This window comes from Melanostigma gelatinosum (genome assembly GCF_949748355.1).
Source record: "Melanostigma gelatinosum genome assembly, chromosome: 8".
NCBI lineage: Eukaryota > Metazoa > Chordata > Actinopteri > Perciformes > Zoarcidae > Melanostigma > Melanostigma gelatinosum.
Window position 1 is genome coordinate 10,361,271 of NC_136641.1, and position 27,906 is coordinate 10,389,176.

The 27,906-nt window shown below is 41.5% G+C and overlaps 2 protein-coding genes across 4 annotated transcripts in view; both read left to right on the forward strand.

Moving 5' to 3' along the window:
- Positions 1–3,590: 3,590 nt before the first annotated feature.
- On the forward strand, positions 3,591–18,877 carry slc26a6.2 (solute carrier family 26 member 6, tandem duplicate 2; the record flags this gene model as incomplete). Its single annotated transcript, XM_079274320.1, has 19 exons — positions 3,591–3,718; positions 3,981–4,120; positions 4,728–4,838; positions 6,187–6,362; positions 6,752–6,916; positions 7,322–7,474; positions 7,595–7,677; positions 7,812–7,959; positions 8,044–8,157; positions 9,016–9,093; positions 9,529–9,624; positions 10,739–10,845; positions 11,023–11,092; positions 11,397–11,489; positions 14,149–14,262; positions 14,523–14,669; positions 15,227–15,281; positions 16,109–16,236; positions 18,744–18,877. 19 exons carry the CDS (start codon positions 3,591–3,593, stop codon positions 18,765–18,767), a joined length of 2,130 nt encoding a protein of 709 aa, XP_079130446.1. The 3' UTR covers positions 18,768–18,877.
- Positions 18,878–22,261: 3,384 nt separating this feature from the next.
- The window catches only part of mgll (monoglyceride lipase), a 31,757-nt gene continuing 26,112 nt past the window's right edge, over positions 22,262–27,906 (forward strand). The window contains exons 1-2 of one of the 3 annotated variants that reach the window (XM_079273841.1): positions 22,262–22,372; positions 23,957–24,092. In XM_079273841.1, the coding sequence (XP_079129967.1) occupies positions 23,965–24,092 (128 nt within the window). In that variant the 5' untranslated portion in view covers positions 22,262–22,372; positions 23,957–23,964. Of the gene's footprint in view, positions 22,373–23,188; positions 23,314–23,880; positions 24,093–27,906 lie in introns of those variants that run through there. The other 2 variants (XM_079273842.1, XM_079273840.1) reach the window with 2 other exon arrangements.

Genomic DNA, 27,906 nt, shown 5'->3' on the forward strand with positions numbered 1-27,906 from the left:
AGAGATATAATAACCTTGCATCTGAAACGGTTAATGTGTTGCTCCGCCTCCAGAATGGCAGACAGTTACACAACAAGAAAAATAAATCTCCACTCCTGTGGTTACATACCGAAGACGGGAGTTGACTTTTGTTTTCCGAATTGAGTCATAGTCTCCGTCTGTCCTGTTTCTCTGCTGAACTCTATGTGTTTTGGATTAAGTGACAATGACGTTGTTACGTGTGCTGTAGCTGACACAGACAGACATGTGAATACAAATATGTCCCTCTCTTCCCGCTATCTTAAAAATACAAACTGTATTTCTAACTATTTGTAATCAGAACATAACAATGTACAGTCTTCATATGTAAGACACATTATGAGCTCAAGACAGCAGTTTGCAGACGAATATCTATGAACTATGTTTTAGTCATTCTCAGGCAAGGTGTATGAAAGTGAATATGCCGAAAAACGAGTGATCATCTGACCTTAAAAAATATATTTAAAAACTTTTACTGGCAAAAATAAATTAATAAAAACATGTTGCGTTAGACTGTGTCAGATCAGATCTAAACATGAAGTGTTGGAGATGTGAGCAAGAAGAGCACAGTCATCAGAAGTGAACTCTGTTGTTGCACTGTAGACACGCCCAACTGTGATGTCACCAAAATCAAGATAGAAAATGACTCTTTAACGACGGGCAAACATGATTACGGCATTAAAACATTTTCTTGTACAGACAGTTGTGAACCGTTCATTGAGCGTCAAGAAAAACACACAGCCTCCCCCATTCCTGCCTCCGCCCCTCGCCACTGTCATTTTCCTAAAGTCTGTTTTGTCATTTTTATTATCTATAATTGCTGGTTTTACACGGTCAGGCTAAGTGTAGCGCTCGACCCTCAAAAGTGAAGGGTTGTTTTTCAAAACATCAGTCCATATGTAGGTCAAAGGAAAAGCACCGCTCAACTGCCAGGAAAAATACTTAGCAGAGGATGGTTTCGATCCATCGACCTCTGGGTTATGGGCCCAGCACGCTTCTGCTGCGCCACTCTGCTGGGGAGCTGACATATAAATTCAAACACATAAATACCTGAGCACAAGTGGTGTATTCCTAGGTCTACTGTGGAAATGTGCCAGGTTTATCGTCTGCAGCCTAAATTTACAAGTGTCCCCTAATGCAAGGCTGCTGGAGAAAGAGAGAGAGTGTGTGTGTGTGTGTGTGTGTGTGTGTGTGTGTGTGTGTGTGTGTGTGTGTGTGTATGTGTGTGTGTGTTACAGAGGCTCATTTCAGGTTAACGTGAGGTTTGAGAGTGCAAAAACATGTTTCTAATGTTTGCTTTCAAATAGGTGAAACTGAGCGGAGCTGGCAGGGAGGTCAGGGAGAGAAAACTACCGGTACTAAACTGGCTGTTGAGAGGGAACATGTGCTCAGGGCGTTTTCTTTCCAATTAAGTGGATTCTTGTGGTGAGTTAGCTAACGGAAACGTTACTGAAAGTTGGCTGGTTAACATTGATATTACGTTGCAACAGAGTTGAATCGGTATGTGCTAAGAAAATGTAAAAAAAAAAGAAAAAAGAGACGACACATTTCAGAATTGTTTGATATAGTTATTGTAAACTCAGACTACATGATAGCTGTTCTGCACACTTGTTTTTTAGGGAGCGTTCTCTCTGTTGACAGTGTGGAGCTGCTTTGCCATCTGGATCGCTGCTTGTGGCCTCTTGTCTCAAACTCTGACATCTGACAAGAGCGTGGTAGGAGCCAACTTAACTTAAACTTAACTAAAGAGGATTCCACTTCAGGGTTTGACATTAACCATGGCTCGTGGCCACAAAACGTGACTCTGTGGCCAGCAAATATCCCCTGCAGGTGACCACCAAATTTATGAGATTACCTGTCCAAATAAAGGCTAATTAAAAAAACACAATGCGAACTTCAACCAATGCAACATTACAGTTCCACAGACATCACAATCAATTTGCTGCTTTTCGTTCAAGATAAGATTCTTATTGCCGGCTTACAATTAAATATCCTTTTTATGTATTGGTTTTTTTACAAGTTTACATTTCAGCCACCAGAAATGTACTTTGCTCACCAGATTTACTGGCTTGGTGGGCCTTGTGGCCAGTGCTTAAAAATATTAACGTTCATCCCTGAATTTTATTTGTGCTTTTTTTCTGAGTTCTCAAACACATACAACTGACTCATTTAATAGTAATACCTCAAAAGAAATAACCTCAAAAGAAATAAGGAATGTTCAAAGGGAAAAACAGACTATTAAGACAAAGGTCTGACTAGTAACACGAATGCCTGTTGATCGACCTATAAAACACATTTGTCTTTACAAAAGCATATTGTTTGTCCCGCTTAGTTAACCGGTATCTGTCTGTCCAATGATTAAGCCCTCCCATTCACTCTGGTACAGGAACAACCCTGACTGAGCTGAAATGGCTGACTAATCTAATCACACTCAGATAAGAAGAGTATACCATTGTATTTTCTACACTTTTGTCTGCATTCATCTGACCGCTCATTTGTTTAGTTTCCTGAATCTATTTATAGCATGCTGTGTTCCTGTAAGGTCAATTCACACAATACATAAAAAATCGATGACAATCATTACAAAAACAGTGACCTCACTCTGTAAATGTTCAAACATGCGTCACATCTCTAATTTCTGCCACTTGTGTTAGCACCCCGACAGTACAGCTGCACGTTAGACCTTTGCCCTCTCCCTCGACAACAATATCAAATGTCTAGATTTCCCTTCAAGGTCTCAAGGAACAGCAGAGGAGCCACGACATGACTGTCTCACCCCCAGACAACTGAGGGAGAGAGGAGACGAAGAGGAAATTATATATCTACCTGTTGTGTCAGAGAATCCTCACCGTCGTGGATTTCAGCGAAACAAAAAGCAATCACGACTTGTCGTTTGGTTCCACTTCTATCTGGTGGCAAACTCTACACCAGATTAAATTTGCAGCCCGGGGACCACTTCACACAGAGAGGATTAATTCTTCATGAAGAGCGATGTGCCGTCTTGTGATTGAAGGAACTTTCTTTTTAAATTTAGATGGAAGAGTTTCATTACAACCTTGACCAGCAATAGACTTGGACTTGGATCTATTTCCTCTGAACTGGAAAAACGGACAAAAGACATCAGCATAGAAGACTCAACAGTATATCACTCCTCTGTAAACCAACACTGAACTCGTATGGTTCATCTCAGGGCTGCAGAAGGTTCTGGGCTTTTTGTAAAAGACATCTTTTCAACATAATAAAAAGATTTTTCTGATACGGCCGGAACACAAGGTAATTATTATCCAATGTTTCAGTTTAGTCCCAGAGGTATCGTGATCAAGACTTGACATGAACATGAAACTAACAGCTGTTGATGTGCATAAACAATAATTAGATTAAGATCTTATAGATGTAGTAATACGTTATACTTCTTTAAGATTTATTTTTCGGTCTTTTCTAAAAATGGAAATGATTTTAAGATGGAAACATTGTTGAAATTACAACGGCAGCATTTGGGCAATAATGTTTGAAAAATACAAGGAATAGAAGAGAAGTTTGTTTTTCTGTTGATGTTGCAGCCTGTTTAAGCCATGGCCGAGAGGAGACTGATGGGCTACAGCATGCACAGGGAGATCCTGGACGAAGAGGCAGTGGATGAGTTGGCAAAAAAGTCTGACTCGAAGCCATCTCTGTCTGAGAAGATCAAAAAGTCAATGAGGTAAAGTTCCCCACGTCTGATCTACGGCGCATCTCAACAGATTTTTCTCGATTTTCATTTGGCCAAAGTACCTTTATAAAGTCAGCAAATGTAGAAATATACAGAGAGATAAAACAGAGCTACACAAACGTCTGAGAAAAAGTCTCAAAATCAGCAAGTCACGTCTATCCAAATGTTAAGAATACTGTTTCGTGAGTCCCCTAATGATCACATGACAGGACCTTCTCTTTCTCTTGTCTGTCTCTCTGACACACACACTCAGGTGTTCTGGTCCCAGGTTGAAGAGCTGCCTGCTGGGTAGTGTTCCTGTCGTGTCATGGCTGCCTCGTTACTCCATCAGAGAAAACGCCCTGGGTGACCTGGTTTCTGGAATCAGTGTGGGGATCATGCACCTTCCGCAGGGTGAGGATGGAGGTTGAGAAGATCAGTTCAGGCCACCAGAACGTATACATCGACAACTGAATGGATGATTGACGATTGTTTTTTCCCCACGCCGATATCAAAAACGATTTTAACCGACCACCATCAGAGCTAAGATGTCATCAGAATGTTGTGAGTGCATATAGAGATGTTTCTGGTGGAGCGTACGTCCGCCCGCTGAGTGACTTTCTAAATCCTGAATTACAAACCAGTTTGCCGTCTCTTTTGCGTTGAACTGACACTCTTCATCTCTGTTCTCCACGTGTCAGCTCAACTAAACTTTGTTCTGCGCTCCATGAGAGTAGTTCATGTTGTGGATATGATTGTGATTTTAAAGATAAGGCAATAACGTTAACGCACAGACTTGCTGTTTAAATAGAGGAGACATTGCCATTAAATCGATTTTTTTTCAATGTTGAAATATTTTAAATATAATGTTCACAATGTTTATTCATGTAACTTTAATTGTAGAAGTTATATAAAGTTATTTGTTGTTTTTAAATGGTAATCTGTAGGTTTTGCATTATAACTTTCCTGCTTTTAACTGTTACTGTATTGTTGGAAATCATATCCTCTGCTATCACTACAGGTATGGCCTATGCCCTGCTAGCCTCTGTTCCTGCAGTCTTTGGACTTTACTCCTCCTTCTATCCAGTCCTCATCTACTTCATCTTTGGCACTTCCAAGCACATCTCAATCGGTTTGTACTTCAACACCTGCTGTGTCTGCACACGAGTCATTTTGACAAGGGGGATTAATCCACCATGCAGTTGTGTGGATAGTATGAAAAAGAAGAACAAGTGATATTAGCAGGATTACTAACGTACTGAGAGATCATTTTTTTATTGTCTCTAATCTACCAGGTTCAGGTTTTAAGCAAAGACATTCAGTCTATGATCTTTTTAGCTGAAGCCCTTCAATTGATTGATTGACCATAAGTCATGAGAAAACGTTTGCCATGTTTGTTTTTAAAGCACCTGAAAAACGGTTCTCATAACTTTAATTATTTAGCTATAATTTTTAATGTGCATGAGTAAATCCGTGGTAAATAAAGTTTGAAAATGAAAAAACATGTGGTCTGATCAGATTTGATTGACAGTGGCATCCCTCTGTCAACACGAGCTAAAAACCTGACGACTTCAATCAGATTCACAGCGATGTGAACCGGTTCTGGAAGTGCTTTCCCCATTCTGCAGTCCCAAGCACGTTCATATATGTTCATGCCATGGCCACCAGTTTTAATTATTTCAACATTTTATCCTGAGACATCATGTTTTGTTTGGTGTGGCGAACTTGTCTAAATACGACAATATTCCTGAGCCTCTGCCACCAATGCCATTGAGAAGAAGCCAGTTTAAGGCAGCAAATTCAAAACAATTTGAAGTTGAATTTGTGAACAAAACAGCGCCAAACTTATATTCATCTTCTTCAAATTCATCAATTTTCACAAAAGTAAACAGATTTAACATCTCAGTCTTTGGCTTCCACACACTGTTACTGGCGCATGTAACAGCCTTTTTAAACTTCCTTATTGGAGGTGTCTTTGTTCAAATGTACCTTGGGGATCATTGACTTCCTCCCCAAAGTTTTTATGAACACATGCTTTGACCTTTCGGTTTTTATGAAAGAAGCAAATATTTTCCAACACGGTTGTCAATCTTTTGTACTGATGGTTAATCTGGAAGATGCCGATCCAAGCCATGGAAGTGCTCCAACTGTGAGTAACGCAACATTTTCTAAAGGAAAATGAAAGCGATGTTTACCTCTGGAACCAGAAACCTCCCGAAAAAGCTCATCCAACTTTACTACTGCCTTTTTTTTAATTGCTAATTTTTGCTTGGTAGGTGTAAATACATTACCTGCCAACAGATGTCAAACCAGTGAAATAGCGAAGAGTAAAATAACCCAAATGGTTACAAATGTTACCACTTTGGGCTTTAGTACCAAGGTCGCGTTGAGAACGATGTCTATCAAAATATCAAAATATCCAATATGATGTTTCATGTCCAACACAAATATGTGTTGATGTCTCTGTCTCCCTTCTTTAGGAACATTTGCCGTGTTGAGTGTGATGATCGGAGGGGTGACAGAGCGATTAGCTCCAGACTCGGACTTTATGACATGGGACAATGTGACCAACCGCAGTGCAGTCGACATCATCCCCCGGGATGCAGAGAGGGTCAGAGTGGCTGCAGCCGTCACCTTCTTGGCTGGATTATTTCAGGTGAATTAGAGTTACTGGAAGTCAAATATTTGGGAGTAATCCTCCCATTGGGTATGGGACAGAATGCATCACTATCAATAGGCACATGCTGCTAGCAAGAAATACAAGAAAAACTCTTGGCTCCTCCCCTGTCCAGGCTGAAAGGTAATTAATTAGTTATGATGGCTTAGGCAGGTGTATTTCTTTGTGTAGCTGTAAAGCTGCACACTGGCTGTCATCTGTGAGTAAACCAGTTTGTAATTCCATACATTTTAATTTCATGCACGGGAGTAAATAGCTTTTTCTGGTAACCTGGATATTATTAACTGTGACAGCATGGCTGCTGTGTCCCTGTTTGTTCCCCCCTCTTGTTAATGTGACGCTCCATGTGTTTTTCCACATGTATGCAGATTCTGCTCGGTCTAGTCCAGTTTGGTTTCGTTGTGACCTACCTGTCTGAGCCGCTGGTCCGAGGTTACACCACAGGCGCTGCCATCCACGTCATCGTGTCCCAGCTCAAATACACCTTTGGCATCAGCCCTGTGAGACACGGTGGACCCTTGTCATTGATATACGTGAGGACAAACCCAGTCGTCAACACCTGCTGGCTTCTACATGTTTTTTAAAATTTATTTTAAAGAGTAATGCTGAAAGTCATAATTATTTCCAAAGCATATTATAATTTTGGACAGACCTGAGTGATTTCTATAGGTCAGAGAATTAAACCTCATCCAGCATAGTGTGCTACAAAATGTGTAATACATATCTGTGTCCTTCTTGTGAGCATGCTTTTATCTCCGCACAACATAACAGCCATGACTGAGACATTTTACTTCGGCCCGCTGACAGTCTTCTGCGTGATGGACAAGAATCTGACATGAGCATTGTCTGTTCTTGAATAAAATGTTGTGCTACTTCTCTCACTCATGCTTCCTCCTATAAGCATTTAAGCAACAATGATATTATTTCTTTCATTGCAGACTGTGTTGGAGATATGCTATCTCCTTCCAAAGACGAACATTGGTACTCTCGTGATCAGTATCGTCGCTATAATCGGCCTCATCCTCGTTAAGGAGCTCAACTCATACTTGAGTAAAAAACTACCTGTTCCTATACCCGTGGAGCTGCTTGGTGTGAGTATACAGTGGTATATGTGCTTGTAATATACTCTATGGAAGGTTAGTTCCTAAGACACACACACACACACCACTTAAACCCACTAATACCCACTCTCTTATTATCTGTTTCTCCAGATTGTAATTGCTACAGTAATCTCCTGGCAAGTTAACTTGGCGGGGAGATATGGAGTGGATGTGGTGGGTCTGATTCCCTCGGGGTGAGAAACACACACACACACACACACACACACACACACACACACACCAATCGTACAGGAATGTGTGTTTACACAAGTGAAAAGTGAAAGTGTTTGTAATGGGCGATGTATTCCACTTTGTCCATGTCTACCAGCCTCCAGCCGCCCGTTCTCCCAACTGCCTCTCTGTTTAGTCAGGTGATCGGGGATGCCTTCGCTATAGCGGTGGTTGGCTACGGCATCGCCATCTCACTGGGACGAATCTTTGCCCTAAAATATGGATACAAGGTGGACAGCAACCAGGTGGGGAGGTGATGGAGGGAATCCAGGATGAGCTGCTCTTTTAAAGTTGATATATATACAATAGTCTGAGTTTCCTTGTTTCAGGAACTGATCGCGCTGGGTCTGAGTAACTCCGTCGGAGGAATCTTCCAGTGTTTCGCCACCAGCTGCTCCATGTCTCGCACCATGGTTCAGGAGAGCACAGGCGGGAAGACTCAGGTTGGTATGAGTGGACGTTATCCTGCTGAACTGGCCTTGAGTGATTCATCATTAGGGTGCCTTTATCTCTGTGCAGAGAGCATTTAGTATGATTTTAGAAATCAGTGAGCAAAGAAGGTTTGGTTTGAGACGACTACATTTTACAAAATGAACGGGATAGTTTGATTTTAAAGGGTCATTTCACAAAGTAAGTCCTATATGTTCACACTTACCCTTCAAATCAAAATGATCTACATGGCTAAACCACTTATTTATACTTCATACTTCTGTACTTAACTGTTTTTCTTATTTAGTTTACATGATAATTGTTGCTTCTCCTAAGATTATTCCAAATAGCGGAACACCATTTCAGCAACATTTAGAAAAATGCTGATTGGTTTTCATACCTTGTTTTAAGTTCACCAGGCCGTTTCATGAGAGAATTATTCAGATCAGTATTTTCCTCCCAACTCTGCCCATAGCGACTACACTTGGGCCATCTCAAAGGTTAAACGATGTGGAAAAAAACTGTCATTAACGTCACTCTGAAGTGGCGTCATTAAAAAACACTTAGGCAATCGATTTTCGCTCACATCGTTGAAGTCCACCTACACAAACACAGATTGGCTGAGAGGCTAAACTGATTTAGTCTGACAACACCATCAGTCAGCTAAGGCCCATTACAGAGGAGAGGAGAGGCTTTAACTGACGGTGCCTTGACTCCTCTCATAATCATGTACCAATTCTCTTTAATAATCACTTCATCATTCATCTTTTCCTCTTCTTTTTCTTTCACTCTCTTGCTCTGATCTCTCGCTCTCTCTCTCTCCTGATTTCCATTCATCATGCCTCTATCTTCTCTCTCTCTCTTCACTGCAGGTTGCTGGCGCTCTATCAGCAATAGTTATCCTTTTCATCACGCTCTGGATTGGAACTCTCTTTGAAGATTTGCCGAAGGTAGTGTGTGTGTGTGTGTGTGTGTGTGTGTGTGTGGGGGGGGGGGGGGGGGTGGGTTTGAATGCCTTCACATCTGTGCATGAGCATACACATGTGTCCAAGTCTCAGAGTGAATGTTTTTGCTAAATTGTGAACCACCCTTCCCAAAATATGGACAACAGCTGAGAACACCAGATACTACGAAAGCATCTGGCTTTCTTTTTTTTAAAACATTGAAAGCGATGATTAAATCAGACGCTGTAAAGCAAAGTAATGATGTGAATTCAGGTCTGACCACTCTTCGTCATTTGTTTGCAGCCTCTTTAACGAGGGCACATAATACTTTCACATCCTACATGAGAGGTTTATCTCAAGCAAACCAACTCATCTTCATGTTTTAGGCCTCAAAACTGGAGCTCTCCATATAAACTATATTATACTCGACTCACTTTGCAGGCAGTGCTGGCTGCCATCATCTTTGTCAACCTCCATGGCATGATGAAGCAATTCATGGATATCCCTGTACTGTGGAGGAGCAACAGAATAGACATGGTGAGTGTACTGACAACTATAGGTAAGGAAATGGTTAATGTTTTGGAAACAGGATGTACTGCACTGACATATCCATATATTTTTCTGTACAGATTAAATATTATTTTAAATCCCAGATCTTCACAAGCTATTTGTGACGTACAGATAAACAGTTCATTCTTCATGAAAACTTCTCCAGCACAAGAAACTCCTAAAACTGATGAATATTTCATCAGTCAGCCTCACCTATTGTCAGATATTACTGCTCACAGCCAGTTGTATTGGGACTCGATAATGTTAGCATGATAGCTAAATATCAGCATGTTACACTAGCATGTGATGTGACTCTACTCTAGCCTAACTGTGTGCATGTAAACTGATAAAAAGCTTAAACTTTGCATGTTAAGCATTAGCATGTTTACACATACATACCTCACTATACTAAAGCTGCTGGTTCAATTTTGAAATGAAATTTTCATTTAATGACTGAAAAGCAATGCAGCTACCTCTTAACTCCCAAAGGTGACACAATAAATGAAAATAAATAAATAAGCACGACAGATTAAAATGACCAAATTACCATCTTTGTCATTAAGGTAAAATATCATTCTGACCTTGTTAACATGCTAAGTCAGTATTGATATGTTAACATGCTACTGCTAACATGGTTAAACTTTACATGTTGAATGTTAACGAAAACTAATTAAAAAGGCGCTGTACACTGTTTGTTTGGTTTGTCATGGTTCACTTGTGCAGAAATATGTAACACGATAAAAATAGCAAATTTAGGCTAGCGTGAGAACAAAGCTAGCAACAGGGATAGACGTCTTCAAGCCCACGGAAAAAATGCGTGAACACAAAATGGGATGTTTTCCCATTCTGGCGACCGTGTGAATGCAGTCTAAGTCCATATAGCTGATGAAATAAACCTGAGGCTGACTCGTATGCTTAAACTAATTCGGCCACTTCGAGGATTTAAGTGACTGCCTTCCCTGTGGTGCCACCATCAAGTCAAACTTCACATTTCCAGCATCTAACAATAGCAGAGTTGCAACACTTTTTCCCCTGCTTCATTTAATGGTCGCTAGACTTATTGTCTTGCTTTACCATGATCACTCTCTTTCTCTATCTCCAGGTGATCTGGGTGGTCACCTTCATCCTCACCTTGCTATTGAACCCTGACCTGGGACTGGCTGCTGCCATCGGTTTCTCCATGCTCACCGTCATCTTCAGGACACAGCTGTAGGAATACATTGCCACACACACCCCCAATTATACACGAATATACACACACAGTGTGACAATTAAACCATCAATCACCACACCAAACAATGAATTCAGTCCTTCTCTTGCAGACCATATCCAAACACAAAGTATGACAAATTGTTCATACTGTTCTTTGTTTTGTGTGTATTCCAGACCTAAATACTCCATATTAGGGCAGGTCCCTGACACTGACATTTACAGGCCACTAGAGGACTACGAACAGGTATGGCACATTCAATTTAAATAACTTGAAATCGGGTACTGGTCTAGGGATGAATGGAATAATAAATATAAACTATTGGATGGTTTGCTCTACATTTGGTACACCCATTCATGTCCCTCTCAAGATGAACTGAAATAACTTTGTGAACGTAACACGCTACACTAAGATGGTGAGTGCATTAAACAGAATACCTGCTAAACATCATGTTAGCACTGACATCGTGACCATGCCAGCATGCTGACGTTAGCATTTAGCTCAAAGCCTGTTTAATTGATGAACTCACTAACTGAGCGATTGGTTTCAGCTGAAGCAGGTGCCAGGGATTCTGATCTTCCGTTCCTCTGCCACCCTCTACTTCGCCAATGCTGAGATGTACCAAGAAGCACTCGGAGAGAAGGTGAGGACACACACACACACCCTTAACCTACCTTGAACCTTATCCGGCCCTTAAAACCAGGTCTTAATCCCCAACAGCTCTTTAAAGAAGTGCAGACTGATGAAATGTCCTCACACTAAAGGTCTAAAAGTAAAATGAGTCCTCACAAAGATCAGAAAACAAACACAAGAATATTAATGCACATTGATATGTTAATGTGGACCCCCCCAAGAAACAGTATCAGACATACAAACACCATAATGGAAACACAAGCCCCAATTTATATGAACATACAGATGAACACACCACAGCTACACACACCCACACACACACATAAAGAGAAAAAGAAACAACCACCTGCAGCAAAAATCCTTTTTGTCACAATTTCCGTGCAATTAAATCTCTTGCAAACATTATTTCTGACACACTAATAACTGACCCGCCATTTCACCAATTCACACATCACGACCGTGACAGATATTGTTCGAAATGTCATCCCACCATTTTCTCCTCTCCTTTCTTCCGCTAAACTTTTGTTTGAACACCCCCCCGTCCCCGTCCCCCCCGTCCCCCCCGTCCCTCCTCCTCTGTCACGTCTCTTTGGGGGAAATGGGAAGACGGATTGAGGGAAGGTAGGAAAAAAGATGACAAAAGATGGAGGGAGGTTGAGAGGCAGAGCTTGAATAAGGGAGGGAGATAATGGAGCGGCTCATTCACTAAAATGTCAGCATGTCACAGCCACAGGGTCGCTCTTTTCTTGCTTATCTTTGACGCACAGATAATCTTTCATAGAGCTGTTGTTCACTGGCAGAGGCTGCGTGTCTGTTTACAAGGTGAGAAATTGCCACTCGATGAATTATGGTAATTTTCCATCTGGATGATAAGAGCTTTTACTCGACCAGTCGCTGTGGCGTGCAGACAACTCAAATTTGGGGAAACTTGCACTTTCCAAGAAATAGTGCAAGTTGCTGTGGAAATATGGGATCACTTACTGGCTGTCCTCACCGGTAGCGATTAAGCTGATGGGTTGCACTTGTGTAAGGGGAGACTGATGCTGTAATTGCACGAACCAGTAATGTCACGCAGCAAGAAAGGTTTTGAGAAGTAACTCGTATATTGTTTTTGCATGAGTTATCGTTCCTATCACCCTATTATATTGTCTTGATGAGTTCAAATGTCCTACAAACTCCTAGGCTGTGTTTTTGAGATGCTAATAGCTATCAATTTTGTTTTGGAGAAGTAGGAAGGCACGAATGGCTGTTATCGAAATTCTGATCCACTTTGCAAATGCCAGAGAGACATTGTATTCATGGGATTAAAATCACAAAAACACTGCCGTCCAGAGCAGAAGACTTCGACTCTCAAATATTTTAATTTCTTGATAAACTTCTTTTTCTAGCAAGAAAATGCATAATATCTAATTGGATTCAAGAAAAACTCCCATCGGTAACACGATGGTATAAAGACATATTCAGAGTACTACACATGGAAATACTTAGTGCCAAAATAAAAGGGAATTAGAACAGCTTCATAAATGTATAGCAGCCACTGATAAATCACTTACCCAATGATCTAAGTGACTTAATTCAACGACTGGAAAGCTCCAGAGGTCCTTCTACATTTCAATTATTGAATGATTTGCATGTAAACAATAGTCTGGTAGGAACAGTGTGTACATGTGCGTTAAATGTATCTTTAACGCACTCCTCTTATTTTATTCATTCCATTGTATTTCACTTGGTATTTGTTTTATTTATTTACTCACAGGTTTGCCCATCTGTTAACTATTTTAGCAAGCGCAATGATGACGATGCTGAGTGATGCCCTTGGTATTTACGAATGTGAAAACAGGTTTTCTCTTGTCATACAGGATATAGGTAAACAGCTCAAATTTTACTCTGACAGCTGAAACGATATGCAGCTGTGCTATTGACTGAATTGTTCTTGGCCTGTTGTGCATACAGTGCAGTCTTTTTTTATTCGCGCTAATGCCTATTTGTATTATTTGGTCTAAATCAGGTTTTCAAACTGTTAGAAATATTAATTATCAGCATTTAAGTTTAAAAAAACAAACAGATTTGGGGCCTACAATTTTGTCTCATGCTTGAGGAAAACTTAGTCTGAAAAAGTTTGATTCACTTGTGTTCTTTAGTTGTGGAACGCAAGAACAAACTTTAACAGTTCATTTAATGTTAACTTTATAGAAACACCCTCAAGCGAAAGAACCAAGCTTCCTGAGCAAGTAAGACTTTGTGTCTCATACAGACAAGCAAGACCTTCTCCGCTGGTTTATGTGTTTTGTTTTTGTTTTGAGGAATTAGATAACTTGGACTGACTGAACTGGCGTAACTAGCAAAGATAAACATTTGTGTTCCTGTAATGAGCTTTACCTCCCAATATTACTCATAGCAGGATAACATTTGACACGGTATGTCGGTTCACATTGGTTTTAATGCGCTTCGATGCATATATTCTTTAATTCCTCTGAAGTAAGTACTCGTGTCCTAAAGAACTTGTGAAATTTAAATTTGGAATAGTGTTTTCTGCTTAAGATAAAATAGTCATAAAAGAATAGAATAAATAGTGGTGCATTGCAGTCAAAGTGGATTCCTCAGGAGGAGGCAAGATTTGACGTGAGCTTCACTATTACCATCTGTGGTTGTGTTCTTGTTTCTTTCAGTCTGGCATTGACATTACCAAACTCCTGTCAGCGAAGAAGAAACTAGAGGCCAAAAGGAAGCGGCACGAGAAGAAAAATGCCAAGGAAGCTGCCAAGAGGAACGCAGTGGACGTGGTGAGGACGACCAGAGACATAGTCACTGTAAATGATGCAAAAGGAGGTTTTTTTTTAAAACGTACAGAGCTTGTTTAGAATTGTCTTTTTATACAAAAGTATTTTTGTTGGTCAAACAGAAATATAAGAAAAATAAATAGCCAAACATTTCTGACCCTAAACCGTGACGTTCATTTTAATTCCTGGTCGTGCGATTACCTTTGATTGCAGTTTATCGTATAAAAGCGTAACATTTTAATGTCATGTCTCCTCCGGTACAGCAGGGGGGGCCAGAGAAGGAAGCGCAGAAGGAGATTGCCATCATTGAGATGGACGCTGAGCCCGACCCCTCACTCCCCAGAGCCATCATCCTCGACCTCAGCCCAGTCAACTTCCTGGATACTGTGGGAGTGAAGACGCTACGCAGCGTACGTATATGACATCACATTTACACCTGTACAAAGAGAGGAGGGGACACATTCAGTCAAAGTCAAAGTAACTTGCACACATTAGGAATTCTACCTCTTGTATATGTGCATTTGTTTCTACAAGTTTGTTGTTCTCCAAATCTAAATGTTGTGTATCTCAATATTTCGACAACATTAACAGGTTACGATAAAGAATTTCTACATTTTCGTCATCTAAATTTGATATAAATTGCTCTTTTAGAGAATAAAGCTGGCAGGCAGTTGATTAGCTATGAATGAAACCAATCCCCAGAAATAGATTTAAATAACTGGCTTTCGGAGAATAAGTCAAATACAAGATTATTGATTCTGATCCTTTTATTTTTGTTGTCTACATTTCTTCTTGTTGAACTTTGCCTTTCTCATCTCTTGGTGCAACAACTGGAGCTTTCCTCCATACATCTATCACTTTTGTTATCATTTAGCTCCTCTGACATTCAATTTCTCTAAATTGAATTGTCGGACTAATGAAATGATCCCGACTGACCTTTGCTCGCTGCTTCTGTGTTCTGTTTCAGATCCAGAGGGACTATGGGGAAATCTGTATAGAGGTGGTTCTCGCTGGCTGCTTGAGTAAGTCCCTCTACATCACTAATTCAATAGAATTTTATTTTTGTTTAATGAAATTAATAAGAAAAGTTGAAAATCTCTTGGAGATCAATGCCAGAGCGGCGATGCTACTGTTGACAGCTGTCCGTGTGACTGGCGAGGTGTAGTTTGTACAGGAAGTGCTTAAAACACGATAATTGATTGCTTCAATTTTGGTTGTTGTAAAGTTTGTAAAACTTTATTCTGAGTGGCAATAAAACAATTTTAAATATAACTTGCCTGAAGCAGTAGGGAACTTTGAGATCTTCTGTGGTAGAAATAACAATGTTTTCCAGAAAACACTATTCCAGGTTTGCTGTGTCTGGTATGATATGCAATATTGGGTCATGAGAAGAATATAGTGAGTCCTAAGAAAAGCTAAAAGAGGAAATACTGATATCAGGCAGGGAGGGTCTTGTTTTTACTGAAATAAAGCTCCTTCTCTTTTTGGTTATTATTACATAGACGCCCACACATTCATCTCACATCCACCGTGCTAAGAGGCGTCATGTTTCTTTCAGAGGATCAGCAGCTCTTATTAGCCTGTACTAAGTCGATGGGCAAAGGAAACTGCAAAGAATATTTACACAGCCAGGAATTATAACACGGTTTAATTAACACAAGCTCTCTCTCTCTCTCTCTCTCTCTCTCTCTCTCTCTCTCTCTTTCTCTCTCGCTCTCTTTCTCTCTCGCTCTCTTTCTCTTTCTCTTTCTCTTTCTCTCGCTCTCTCTCTCTTTCTCTCTCGCTCTCTTTCTCTTTCTCTCTCTTTCTCTTTCTCTTTCTCTCGCTCTCTTTCTCTCTCTCTTTCTAGCTGGTGTGGTGGACAACCTGCAGACTGGAGGTTTCTTTAGTGAGAAAGTGACAAAGTCCTGTCTCTTCTCCACCGTCCATGACGCTGTTCTGCACTGTCAGTCTGCCAGAACACACAGCCAAGATAAGGTGATGTACTGTGAGCATACACACATGCCCTCAAACAGACACGTCATCACACACCACAGCATAGAGTACTGAAGTGTGCCAGTTTCGGGCATTATCCAATCGTAAATGAGGCGGGTGTATTACGTGTGACAGAATTTTAGGGCCGTTTGACACCTGAAAGGCTGAACTTGGTCTCAACCGAGGGTCTCGTTTTTGTCACATTGTGTACATTTGATGCGGTTAGTTTGGGTTTCACATTGCATAGCGTCACACCAGGGATATTTTTACTTGTCATTTTTGGTTTGGAACAAACTGAAAAGTTAGAGAGTCCAGACCAAACAAGGTAGGTGTGAAAGGTTATTTTAGTTTTTCTTACTGCTGTGCTCCTTGAAACTCATAGTTGACTTTAATTGTTGAAACCACTCTTAAAACTGCATTCATTCATTTTTTTTCCTCCGTGGGCAGCGTAACAACATGGACACACAACGCTGACGTGACATCATCTTATTCAGTTGATATGACGAATGTGTTAGCGAACAGTTGCCTTTATACATATTGGGTCTGTTGTTCATATAGAGGTGGAATGAATGCTGTTTGGTGCTGGACAGGAAGCATCCAGTTGTTTTTTTAGCGCTTTTTCAATGAGTACCGCTGCCTGCTGAAGAAAGGAGAGCAGTAAAACTGATGCAAAACAGTAAAGCAGGGGTCGCCAAGTAAGTTTGGCCTCTGGAAAAAATTTACATGTTATGCCGGAACATAATCAATGACTAAAGACTGTTCCATAGTGTCTTGTGTCGGTGTCTGGGTTTTGTGCTGCATTCAGTGACCCAATATTAGTTATAATCTGGTGATTATATTCACCAACTTGGGTGCAATAGTCCTCCTCTTCCCCTCTCTCTGTCTCTCTTAAGCAGGCACACACACACACACACACACACACACAAACCAGTGCCGCGGTGCTCCTGGGCTCTGTCACTGTCTCAGTCATCAGTCCAAACGTAAGTTATTGAAAGAAGATAAATGTCATAATTTACGAAAGAAAATATTCTTCTTCAATCTATTTGTTGGCGCTGAGACTTTCAAAAACATTTGCACAGTTGTCAAAAAAAGTCATAAAATATAACGACAACATTTTTTATAGAATACCGGTAGGTTTAAATTGAAGTTGTCTCTGCAACATATCTTATGGGTCACACAATATTCGGCTATTTAATATGCTGTTAATGCATTTATTTATTTTATTGTCATTTGATCTACTGTTACAGTAATATACACATGTTGATCAGAGCAGCTTAGAGTACTTATGTTCACAGTCGTGAACTTCACTCAGCAGCCTGGAGTGTGGGAATGTGCTCAGCTCTTAATATCTTAATGGGCAATGATTCAAATGTTCATTCTGGATTGGTTCATTGATCCTTACTCTGCAGCGTGACCTGGACTGCAAATTGATTGCACACAGTGAGATGGTTGGGGGTCGGGTGGAAATGGAATTACAGAATGACAGTAAAGTACAAAATTATATTTTGATGTGTTTTGATACAAATTCCTCATACAGAGTTTGACACAAATACCTAAACAGCGTTTTGGTTTTCTTCTATGCATCAGAAATACTGCAGATTCCAGCACACACCCTCAATCTCCTTAGAGTGTGTGTGTGTGTGTGTGTCCGTCTTAATCTCATTTAGACACCTGTGCGTGCATGGATGTCTGCATATTGTTTTGCGTGTGTGGTTTTGTTTCTTCCTGTTCTGTTTTAGTGTTTAGTTGGGTGCGTGACTTTATGTTTCTGCCTCCATAAGATAAATCTAACAGAGAACAAAGACGTGGCACTGATCCATGAAATACAGTTTACAGGAGCTACCGCTCTCCATGGGAGAGTTAGGGAACACACGCACACATACACACACACACAGTCACTGGCACACACACAAAGGGATACAAAAATACTTAGGATGTAAGCGAGTGGATGGTAAGATGAGCATGAGGTTGGTTTGAGAGAGCTGTGCAAGAAACAAGAACACAGTAACATGCAGCCCGAATGTATGAATGTATTTCATAAGGACATGGTTTGTACATGAGGTAAGCAAGCGGTTAGTTTGGAAATCCATCTGGCCCATAGTTTATCTCCAGCTCACTGAATTTCACAGAAGCATTTCAGCATATCAGCAAGCAAGTAGAGCCTTACATTCACCCCCGAGGCCCATCAGAACTACAATATATGACATTTAACAGAATGGAGTGAATGCAAGAATCCACACGGTGCAAAGTGAAGATGTCCGATTGAAAATAGTTTGACTGGGAACCATTATTTCTGAGATTGCGGCCTGCTGAGCCAAAGTTTCAGGTGGCGTGTTTACATTCCCGTTCTGTTCCTCCTCATTAACCGCCGCTGAGACTTTCACGCCGCTGGAGAGGGAAAAGAAAAATCTGGAACATGTTTTGAAAATCTTCCCTCCATCGTCCCACTGTGTGTCTCTCGTCTTCTCGCTGTTCTCTGTTTTGATCTCATCTGTACTTCTGTGTCACAGGTGATCACAGCGACACATTTGTGAGTCCCGAAAACAGTGACGGAGGATATAATGAAGAAGTGCCAGACACTTGTCTGTATGAGGAGTGTATCCTGTGAGCTTCGGATTTCTGGGACTGCCCGTGTCACGATCGCAGACACTCAAACCTGCAGACACCCGCTCTTTGTAGCACATACAATACATGAAGACAAAATAAACAGGATGCATGTAAATTAGAACAGAGTACACACCCGGAGTCATACAATGATATGCCTCGCTGGAGGAGTGTACAGATCAAAGCCATGGAAAAATGACACAAAACATACGCACGTGCAGCACATTAATACAGACTTGTATTTTTCTGCAATGTATTTTCAAAAAAATCTGCCAATGTACTAAGAAAGGAAAATAAATATTATTTTACTGAGTCAAAAGCGTCTCATTGAATGGGAATGTTCATTTCCTCTCCAAACACAGACAGTGTTTATTTGAATATTCCAAATTAAGACATTTTGATTTGGTGACGCAATGACAGGAAATCTCAAAATACCTCTGAAAAGATCTGGACTGATGACACTGATGCCTCAAAAATAGATGCAGGGTGTTCTCCTTTCCTGTCTCGCTGGGTCCGGCTGCTTCCTTCACACTCAGACTCCAGTCCACACCTTGTTTATCTACGGACTTGTTCAGTGAGTTTGTTTATGCTGCAAGGAGTTGTTCTGAGACATTTTCAAGTTCTTCTGCCAGATGTTGCAGATGCTCAGTAAAGTAGATCAAGCACAGAGAATAGCAGTAAGGACAGTGGAACCCAACCTTAACCATTAGGGGTGTAACGGTTCACAAAATTCACGGTTCGGTTCGGTACGATACAGTGGAGCCACGTTTCCGTACAGTAGAAAACTATAAATGCCAGAGAAATGTACTTGATTTAAAATATATTTATTCATTACAACTAACATCATGAAGTTATTCTTTGACTTTGAACAATGATGGAACTATACCTGAGTGACCCATCTTCTGGGGTGTCTTCTTAGCAACACATAAGCATAAAAAACAAAAACTGCTCCTTAATGTTATGTAGTATTATTACTTACATCTTGCAAAAGAGATTTTTAATCTCAATGGGACTACCTGGTTAAATATAGGTTTTAAAAAAAACTAAAAAATAAAGTTGTTTTTTTTTTTCAAATGTATTCTGTTCGTCATGCGTACCGAACCGTGAGCCTCGTACCGAACGGTTCAATACGAATACGCGTATCGTTACACCCCGACTAACCATTACCACCCCAGATGTCATATTGTAGCGTAGATAGAATCATTTTTTTCAGCTGTCTAGACCCTGAGCCACTCATGAAACTGCACATTTACAGATACAACTCACCATGTTTTGATCAGGAAGTTTAAAGTCACCCATGAAAAAGGGAACTAAAATGTAACTTTCATGTTCACTGTGTGCTCCATTTTTTTTCTGCAAGCAGTGAAGACATTATTTCCACCACATCAGTCATCTGTCAACTAAACGCAGGTTCAATGACATTGCTTATTGGAACAGGAACACTGAATCATATACAGTCGTAATAAAACATCCATTTTACAGTAATGGCTATTATTTAAAATGCCTTGCCTGGTCTGCCATGGATTTACTTACTTAGTCCAAAAAGTGAGACAAAAAGAAAAAAACAGTTAAAAAATGATTAAACTTAAAGCTGCACTAATATGTTTATAATCAAATGACAAACCCACAGAGAATTATAACCAGCTCTGCAGTTCCCCTCGGCTCTAAGGTGCATTTTAGTCTTTGGATCATTAGCCTACTTTACTGTTTCAGTTCATTGCTCTGATCGGCCTCATTCACAGCTGTGATCGACTGTAGAAGCTCCGATGGACCAGAGCTCAACGGAGTTAAGAGTGAATATTGGACATTTGTCAGGTGGCCAGAGGCACGACCAGGTGAGTGCTAATGTCGCTCTGTGCTGGTTGGATGTGCTAATATACTGTTTGCCAACAAGCTTGCTTCAACTTAAAAGTGCCTTGTGGAGTTTTCTTGTGAACAAACAGACGTGTTTACATTCAGTGTTAATCACCAAAAACATATTGTGTTTAGTTCTTACAGACTTGTTAAAAAAAAACTCCATAAAAAATGTGTTTACATCAATGTTGACTGACTTGCAATATTTGTGTAACATCCCGTTAGTTTCAGTGTGTGTGTGTGTGTGTGTGTGTGTGTGTGTGCGTGTGTTCCCCCTGATTGCACTCATCCTACTCACCTGCCAGGTCCACCCAGCTGCCTTCAATCTTCTCATCACACCACTCATATCCCCTGCTTTCCCCGCTCAAGTTGTCAGATCGTCATTGTTCTTCCTCGTGTTGATTTATGTCTTTGCCTTTTTGTTGGTTTTTGGCTCGCTCCCGGTTGGAGTCGCATTAAGTTTTTGTTTATTACTTTTTTGGTGACCAGTAAAAGACCTTATTTCCAACTCTATCTCGTCTCCAGTGTCTGTCTCTGCTCCTGAGTTTTAGCTCAGCCCTGAACCGTGACAATTCGTCTTATTCCCTAACTTTATATGGTCATAACAAGGCAATGTTATGTTACACTGGCAGAATAGCCAGTGAGGCTATTTACACTGAGGTGTACATATCATGGCAGAGACAAGCACACAGGTGTCTGTAGCCAACAATTTGCACCCGACCTTGGCACACATTAGATACTATATCTGGAGGCAGCCTACTGTAGGCTGTGTATCTTTCCTCCCTAACCAAGTCGTTTTTCCAGTTCACAAAACCGACATATTAATCATTGTATGGGTGGTTTGTAATAGTGGGCTCAGTCCACGTAAGTTGTAATTCCACTGTTTGGCCACTATGTATCATTTGCTTCACATACTAGCATTTATTATTTAGGCTCTGAATGAGTCCTAGAACACAGAAATGAGTTGCCATTTTTGCACTTTAGGTTCTCTCATCTCAAAGTCAGTGGCTTTTTTTGTGAATTGGTTGTTAACAAGTGGCTAAATTTATACGAATAAACATCATCACGCCTCTGCCTCTAGCTTAGTTGTGGTGATGTGTCATGTGACCATGTTGTAGTTTGTTTAAAGCTCAACGTTAGCTTTTTACTTCTGGCAATTGAATTTAAGCTTCTAAAATCATAAAATTGATCTTTAAAATCCCTCTTTAAAAAAGCATCACTCTATGGCAAACAATGTCCACCAAATACCAAGTTGGACCACATCGTTTTGGAAGACAATGAAAAAAACGACCTTTCTTTTCTCTCATCAGGTGGAAGCTTCACAATCAGCTAAATAAAGACAGATCTTCTCAACACATGAATACCAGTGGCTCTGGTACGTTGAAAATGTGAACCATGTGGACTTAACTATGGTGAGTCTTTTTTAAATTAGGCTAAACAGAAAGGGCGAGAGGAAGAGCTGTATCTCCGCCTCTGGGGAGAGCGCGTGTGTGAGAGAGCGAGAGAGAGAGAGAGAGAGAAAATACTTATTTAGTTTCAACCCAAACGTCGCTGACTGCATTCTTCTCTTGACGGGTGGCGCGAGCGGAGTATCCGAGAGCGAGAGAGACATAGCCTGCTGGGAGAGAGAAAAGAGCGTCCGAGAAGGAGCTGAAACTTCACTGCAGACGCGCCTGCTCAGGTTGGTTCCATCTCTATGATATTATTTTAACACTACTGTGATATTTCTGCATGGGGACTTAACAGTGCGTCTGCGGGACTCAGTTTTGACCTTATTATGGACACTCCAGCTTCAAATAATCCTTTACGCTTTGCTTTAAAATAATGCAACTTCTTAGTTTTGCCCTGATGTTCGCACATGCTGCATCTTCTCTCCCCACTCATCTTTTTTTTTAAATAAAACCCGCAGACCATATTTGCGTTAAAGCGCGTGTATATTCCACTAGCCCACTATTGGCGCACTGACATCGATATCAAACCAGATGAATCGATTCTGTGCAAGGCTATAATGTTTATTACAGACACTTGCATGACAAACGCTTGCTTTTCCTGGGAGCATGCAGGGGATTTGATCACCCTGCTGACCAGTAGTTGCAGTGTCTTTCCATGTGCATGAATGTGGAATTGGATGGTTGCAGCAGAGATGAAAATAGGGGGGGGTTGCGCACACGTCATGAGAGCAGTCACAAATGATCTGCTCCCGCATATAGTTATGTTTAGTGTGAACGTTTATTTCCACGCGTGATGCACACTTCTCGTGTGTCTTGTTGTGATCCTGTCAAAGGCAGGTGAAATGATTTACCCACGCCGAAATGCAGAAATGTTGCCTGTTATTGATTAAAAAAAAAGAATACCCGCATTTTCAAGCAAGACTCCTGGATGAAATCATTCTATATTGCTCAGCAACAGGCAGCCACATTGTTCACTCGTGTTTTCAAATTGTCACTGGCTTCAGGTTGTCGGGTCACTAAACCTGAAAGACGACACCGGATCACCTCAGGTAATCGCGTCACACCAATTTGTTGCCTTCGGCGGTGTACCGGGCAGTATGCCCTCTTCATTGTAATGGTGACACATGCCATCAACATGACGTGGATCCAGTATATCCAGCTGGACCTGAAGGTGTGTGTGTGGCTTTTCATGGACTGAAGGTAGAAACACTTTAATTTTCAGTTTAAAAATATTGATTTAGTGATGTTAATAAATCTAAAAAGTATTTCATTCAAATCTGCCTTCTGTTTTTTTTTTTTTTTTTAATTGTGTCCCCCTAAATAACAGTCACCTGTTAAATCTTCCATCTTGTTAATGTCTCATTATTTTTCTTTTTCTTTCTATACTTGCAGTATAGTAATGCAGTTGTTGTTGTTGTAGTATGTGCAAACCAGTTGCTGCTTTGTGTTACAACATTTGGCAACACTACACTGCACTACACTCTTAAGTGCATTACGACACTGATGGTCAGGGAGTGTGAGAGAAGGGAGAGACTGGGGGCCTGTGAAAAGCAGAGCATATGGTCTCGTGACGTAACGCCGGTCGCTGCAGACGTTCTGACAACACTGCCTGTGTGTGTTTGTGTGCGCGCGCTGCTCAGGATTACTCCCGATGTATCCTAACCCAACAAACCGTCTGATGCATTCCGCAAAACACGCGCCACAATAAGCAATGAACGCCGTGACCGCCGCCACCTGCCTGCTCGTCGCCGGCTTCAGCTGCTATATGTACGGCAGCGATGTCTTGTTATCGCTGCTCCGTGTCTCTCTTGCAGACCCCTCCATGCCCGAGCCGGGAGCTGCTCCGCGGCGGAGCCCGCAGGGAGTACCCTACGCCGACCTGCCGCACATCGTCAACGCCGACGGACTGCACCTGTTCTGCCGCTACTGGGAGCCCGCCGCCCCGCCAAGGTCAGTGGAGAACGAAGCAGGAAAACGTGTTTACAGCATCGGCCCTTACGTGTATGCGTTTAGTGGGCTGCGTGAGAGATGGAGTTTATACTACAAGAAGTGTCTTTATTTTAAGTGATTATCCTGAGTTGTGAGGAAAGTGCTTCGACTGACATGGTTGCTTTCGGTCCTGCAGTCACATGAGCACTTCAACTTCCTGCATGTTAATCATGTGTGTGTGTGTGTGTGTGTGGGTGTGGTCCAGGAGGCTGTTTAAAAGTGCACAGCTGGGTATTCTCTTCCCCTTCAGTGCAAATGTATGTCGTGACATTGTTTAACCACCAACAACATACAACAGCTGTATGGGCTGAGTGGTATGACCAAAAATGCACAAAACGGTATTTTGTAAGATTCTGGCGGTTTCACGGTATATCGCGGTATTTTTTTTTCCACGTTAAAGCATTAATTAATTAACGCCAAAAAGAAACTGCTGGCCAGCAAGCGGTGAACAGCTGTTTGTGTGGCGTGCTCCAGTGTTGCCAACTCCTCAGTAAGGAAAGTAGATATTGGCTGGCCTAAAAGTCGCTAGAAGTCGCTAAATGCTTTGCGCATGCGTGATTCATTTGCAGTCTGGACACGGAGAGTGTGGGTCTCCTCTTTCTGCAGCTGGGACTGCTGTGCCAGGGGCTACTGTGAGACTAACCGCCTTTGAGTGCTTTGAGGCGGCGGAGGGGCTCATGGCAGCTCCCGCGTGCCGAACGGTACGTGCTTTTACGTCAGAGTCAAAACAGAAATTTTTACAAATGTACAATTATTAGTGCTACAAATTGTTTATCTGTCACAAACTGTTGTGTCGTGGTGTTTTGCCATGTTAAAGAGCGTTTGGTTGTTAATGGTGATAAAGTTATGACTAGGGTTCCTTCTCAATACAGTTAAGACAACTAGCTCCGACTGTAGCGCTACTAGCGGCGAACAATGTATCTTGCGGCCTGTTGAACAGCGACAGAAGTTGTTTCGGCTGTGATAAACGGGAAATTAAAACCAGTATACCGGTTGAACCGGTATACTGCCCAGCCCTATCTCATCAAAGTTCATTTCTTTTGTATGAAGGTTAGGCCTTCATCCACCCACAACCAGGAGTCATATCTGCTCTGTGACTGCTCAAACACTCACCAATCAGCACTCATCTTCCATAGACCGTCACACTCAAGTCAACACCTGTAAATGTGTTGTTTTCATAATTTACTCGTTATTTTAGAGTAGCACTGGCAGAAAAGAAGCCTACTTTGATGAGCTGTAATCCAGTAACTCAACAGTAGTAAATATGCATGTAGGCATTTGGCTCAAATCCATGTTTATAAAATCCTCACATCTTTGTTCTTGGTCTAGTGAAAGTCCTGGGCCGCCCCCTTATGTATGTAATCAGTTTACTGCTGATAGATGCAACACAAAAAATCCCTCTGTCAAAATGAGACAACATGACGTCAGTAAGACAAAATGAAAGGAAATATAATCAACCTGCAGTCAATCTGGACAGTTGAGTCTCATTCTGTGACCCAAGCTCATTAAAAATACATTATAATTATGTTAATCTCCTCGTAGTGGGGACTGCCAGATGCACCAGTGTCTCATACTGGGTCATGACCCCATTTTAAGAAAATGAGGAACAGTGTTACCGGTTCAACCCACTAAACAAGTTAAAACATTTACCTAATAAGTCAAACAGACATTCCCTGTAGTTGCAGACCCTATTTATACTTTACTATGGAGTGGTCTCACCGACGTCACGATCTCCTTAGTTACGAGGTCGGTCGGCCATGTTGGAGTACATACAGAACCTACATGGCGGCGCGTAAACAAGGAAGTGCGGCGAAAATACAATACTTTGAATCACTGGATAGTGCATCAAAGGTTCGCTACCTGGCCAAATTGAAGGTTATTGGTAACTTGGATCCCTATACGATGAGTGCAGAGCGTTTCAGTGCCGATCCTACTTATCTTCCATCGGTAAACTACGCCAACATCTACACGTATCTCGTGAACACCCCCAGTCCTCACACAGAAGACGAGCTGGAGTGCTACAAAGGGCTCGACGCTTATAATCAGTTTGTCAGTGGATGGGTCCGAGACGTCAAAGCAACGGTCGTCGGGAATTCTCATCTCGTCATTGGAAGAGTAAATATATACAGATCTGGTCAAATATTTAGCAATATTCAATGTTTACTCAGCGCAAACAGACACGTGTGTTTGTTTACATTGTACATGCACGTCATTGTGTGCGTGTGTGTAGGAATTCACTTTCAACTAACTCCTAACTTCATCCCCCCCCCACACACATATATATATACATACATATATATATGATCCGACGTTAAACTCATATCAAGCAATGCTGAGGCTGCATCTCTGTGTTTCGCCTGTTGTACGCGCTCGACACGTCTCTGGTACCGACTGCTGTCACGGGCCGATGAAGCTTCGGTAACCTTCTCATGTAAAAGTTTAATTTATATTTCCTTTATTAAATACTGTTCACAAACGAATTTGTAAATAAAATCACTGACCACTTATAAAGTGATCCGCACATACTCTAGTGTACGCCAAATTCCATTCCTTTATATCTCGAGAGATGCGTGACAGCCATTTCTCGCGACGTCGCTTGGATAGCTCCTTCGTGTTATTTCCTTGATGTGTAATGACCGCTGGCAAACGAAAGAATGATTTCTTGTCTCTATCAGCTCTGCTGCCACAACCAAAGACAGCACAAAAGTTCACCACCGATAGGTTATGCGACTCAGCCGTGCATGCCAGTGGCTTTGTGTGTACTCCAACATGGCCGACAGCTAAACTGTGACGTCACACGAGACCACTCCATAGTGGGAAGGACAACAGAATGCACTAAGTTACTCTTTCAGCTCAGTTGCACTTTGTGTGTATGGCTCACTTAGATTCACGAAATCAGTCCAGCACACGAGGAAACGGATGAAAAGTGCGGGCAGTGGTCTCCCCGATCGCTTTATTTTGAAAAACCCAACTTTCCAACCACGGGGAAAATGCTGGCTATCAAATGACAACATCTGTCTCCTCATACCCATAAACCCTTGTGTTTCGAGGTTGCTACTTGTAGTTGATTCGAATGGTATTCTCAACCTTACAGCGTTATAGTTCATCTGCAAAAGGCCCGAGATGCTGACTCATTGGGCATTCTGGTGTCTGAAATAGTGTTAATCGCAACGTTGTCTCTTGGTCAAAAAGACATCAAACGTTACAACAAGATGACTAATGGGTCCAGTTTATGAAAAACACACGTGGCGCTAGTGTCTGCTGTCGGAGGCCCCCTCTGCTGTGAACTCTCTCGACCGTGGCCGGGACACCAAACAGAATACAGATGTCACACTTAGACTCGCCTACAAATAACAGTTACATGCAGCAAAGAAGGGAAGTGACAGACACCCACAAAACATCTGGAGTCAAGATGATCTCTCTCTCGCGCACACACACACACACACACAAGGCTCACGCATCTCAGTCGAGCAGTGACTCATTAACTGACACTTGTGTCCGTGCCTCCGCTGCATAATAGCTCCATAAACCGTGGCTCATAGTTTACTGCAGCATGTGTGTTTATTCGTGCAGTTAAATAGTTGTTTGTTCTGTATTTGAGCATGCAGATGCTTTTATACCTGTGTGCAGATATTTGTGTATGTGAGTAGCAAACGTTGGATTGAACTTCTCTGCCTGATGCAGATGCACTCTGGCAGCTCTTGTTAAAATGTACATGATTCTGCTCAGGCAGTGGGACAAACATGACCTTATAACTACCCACAATGCCTCTGAG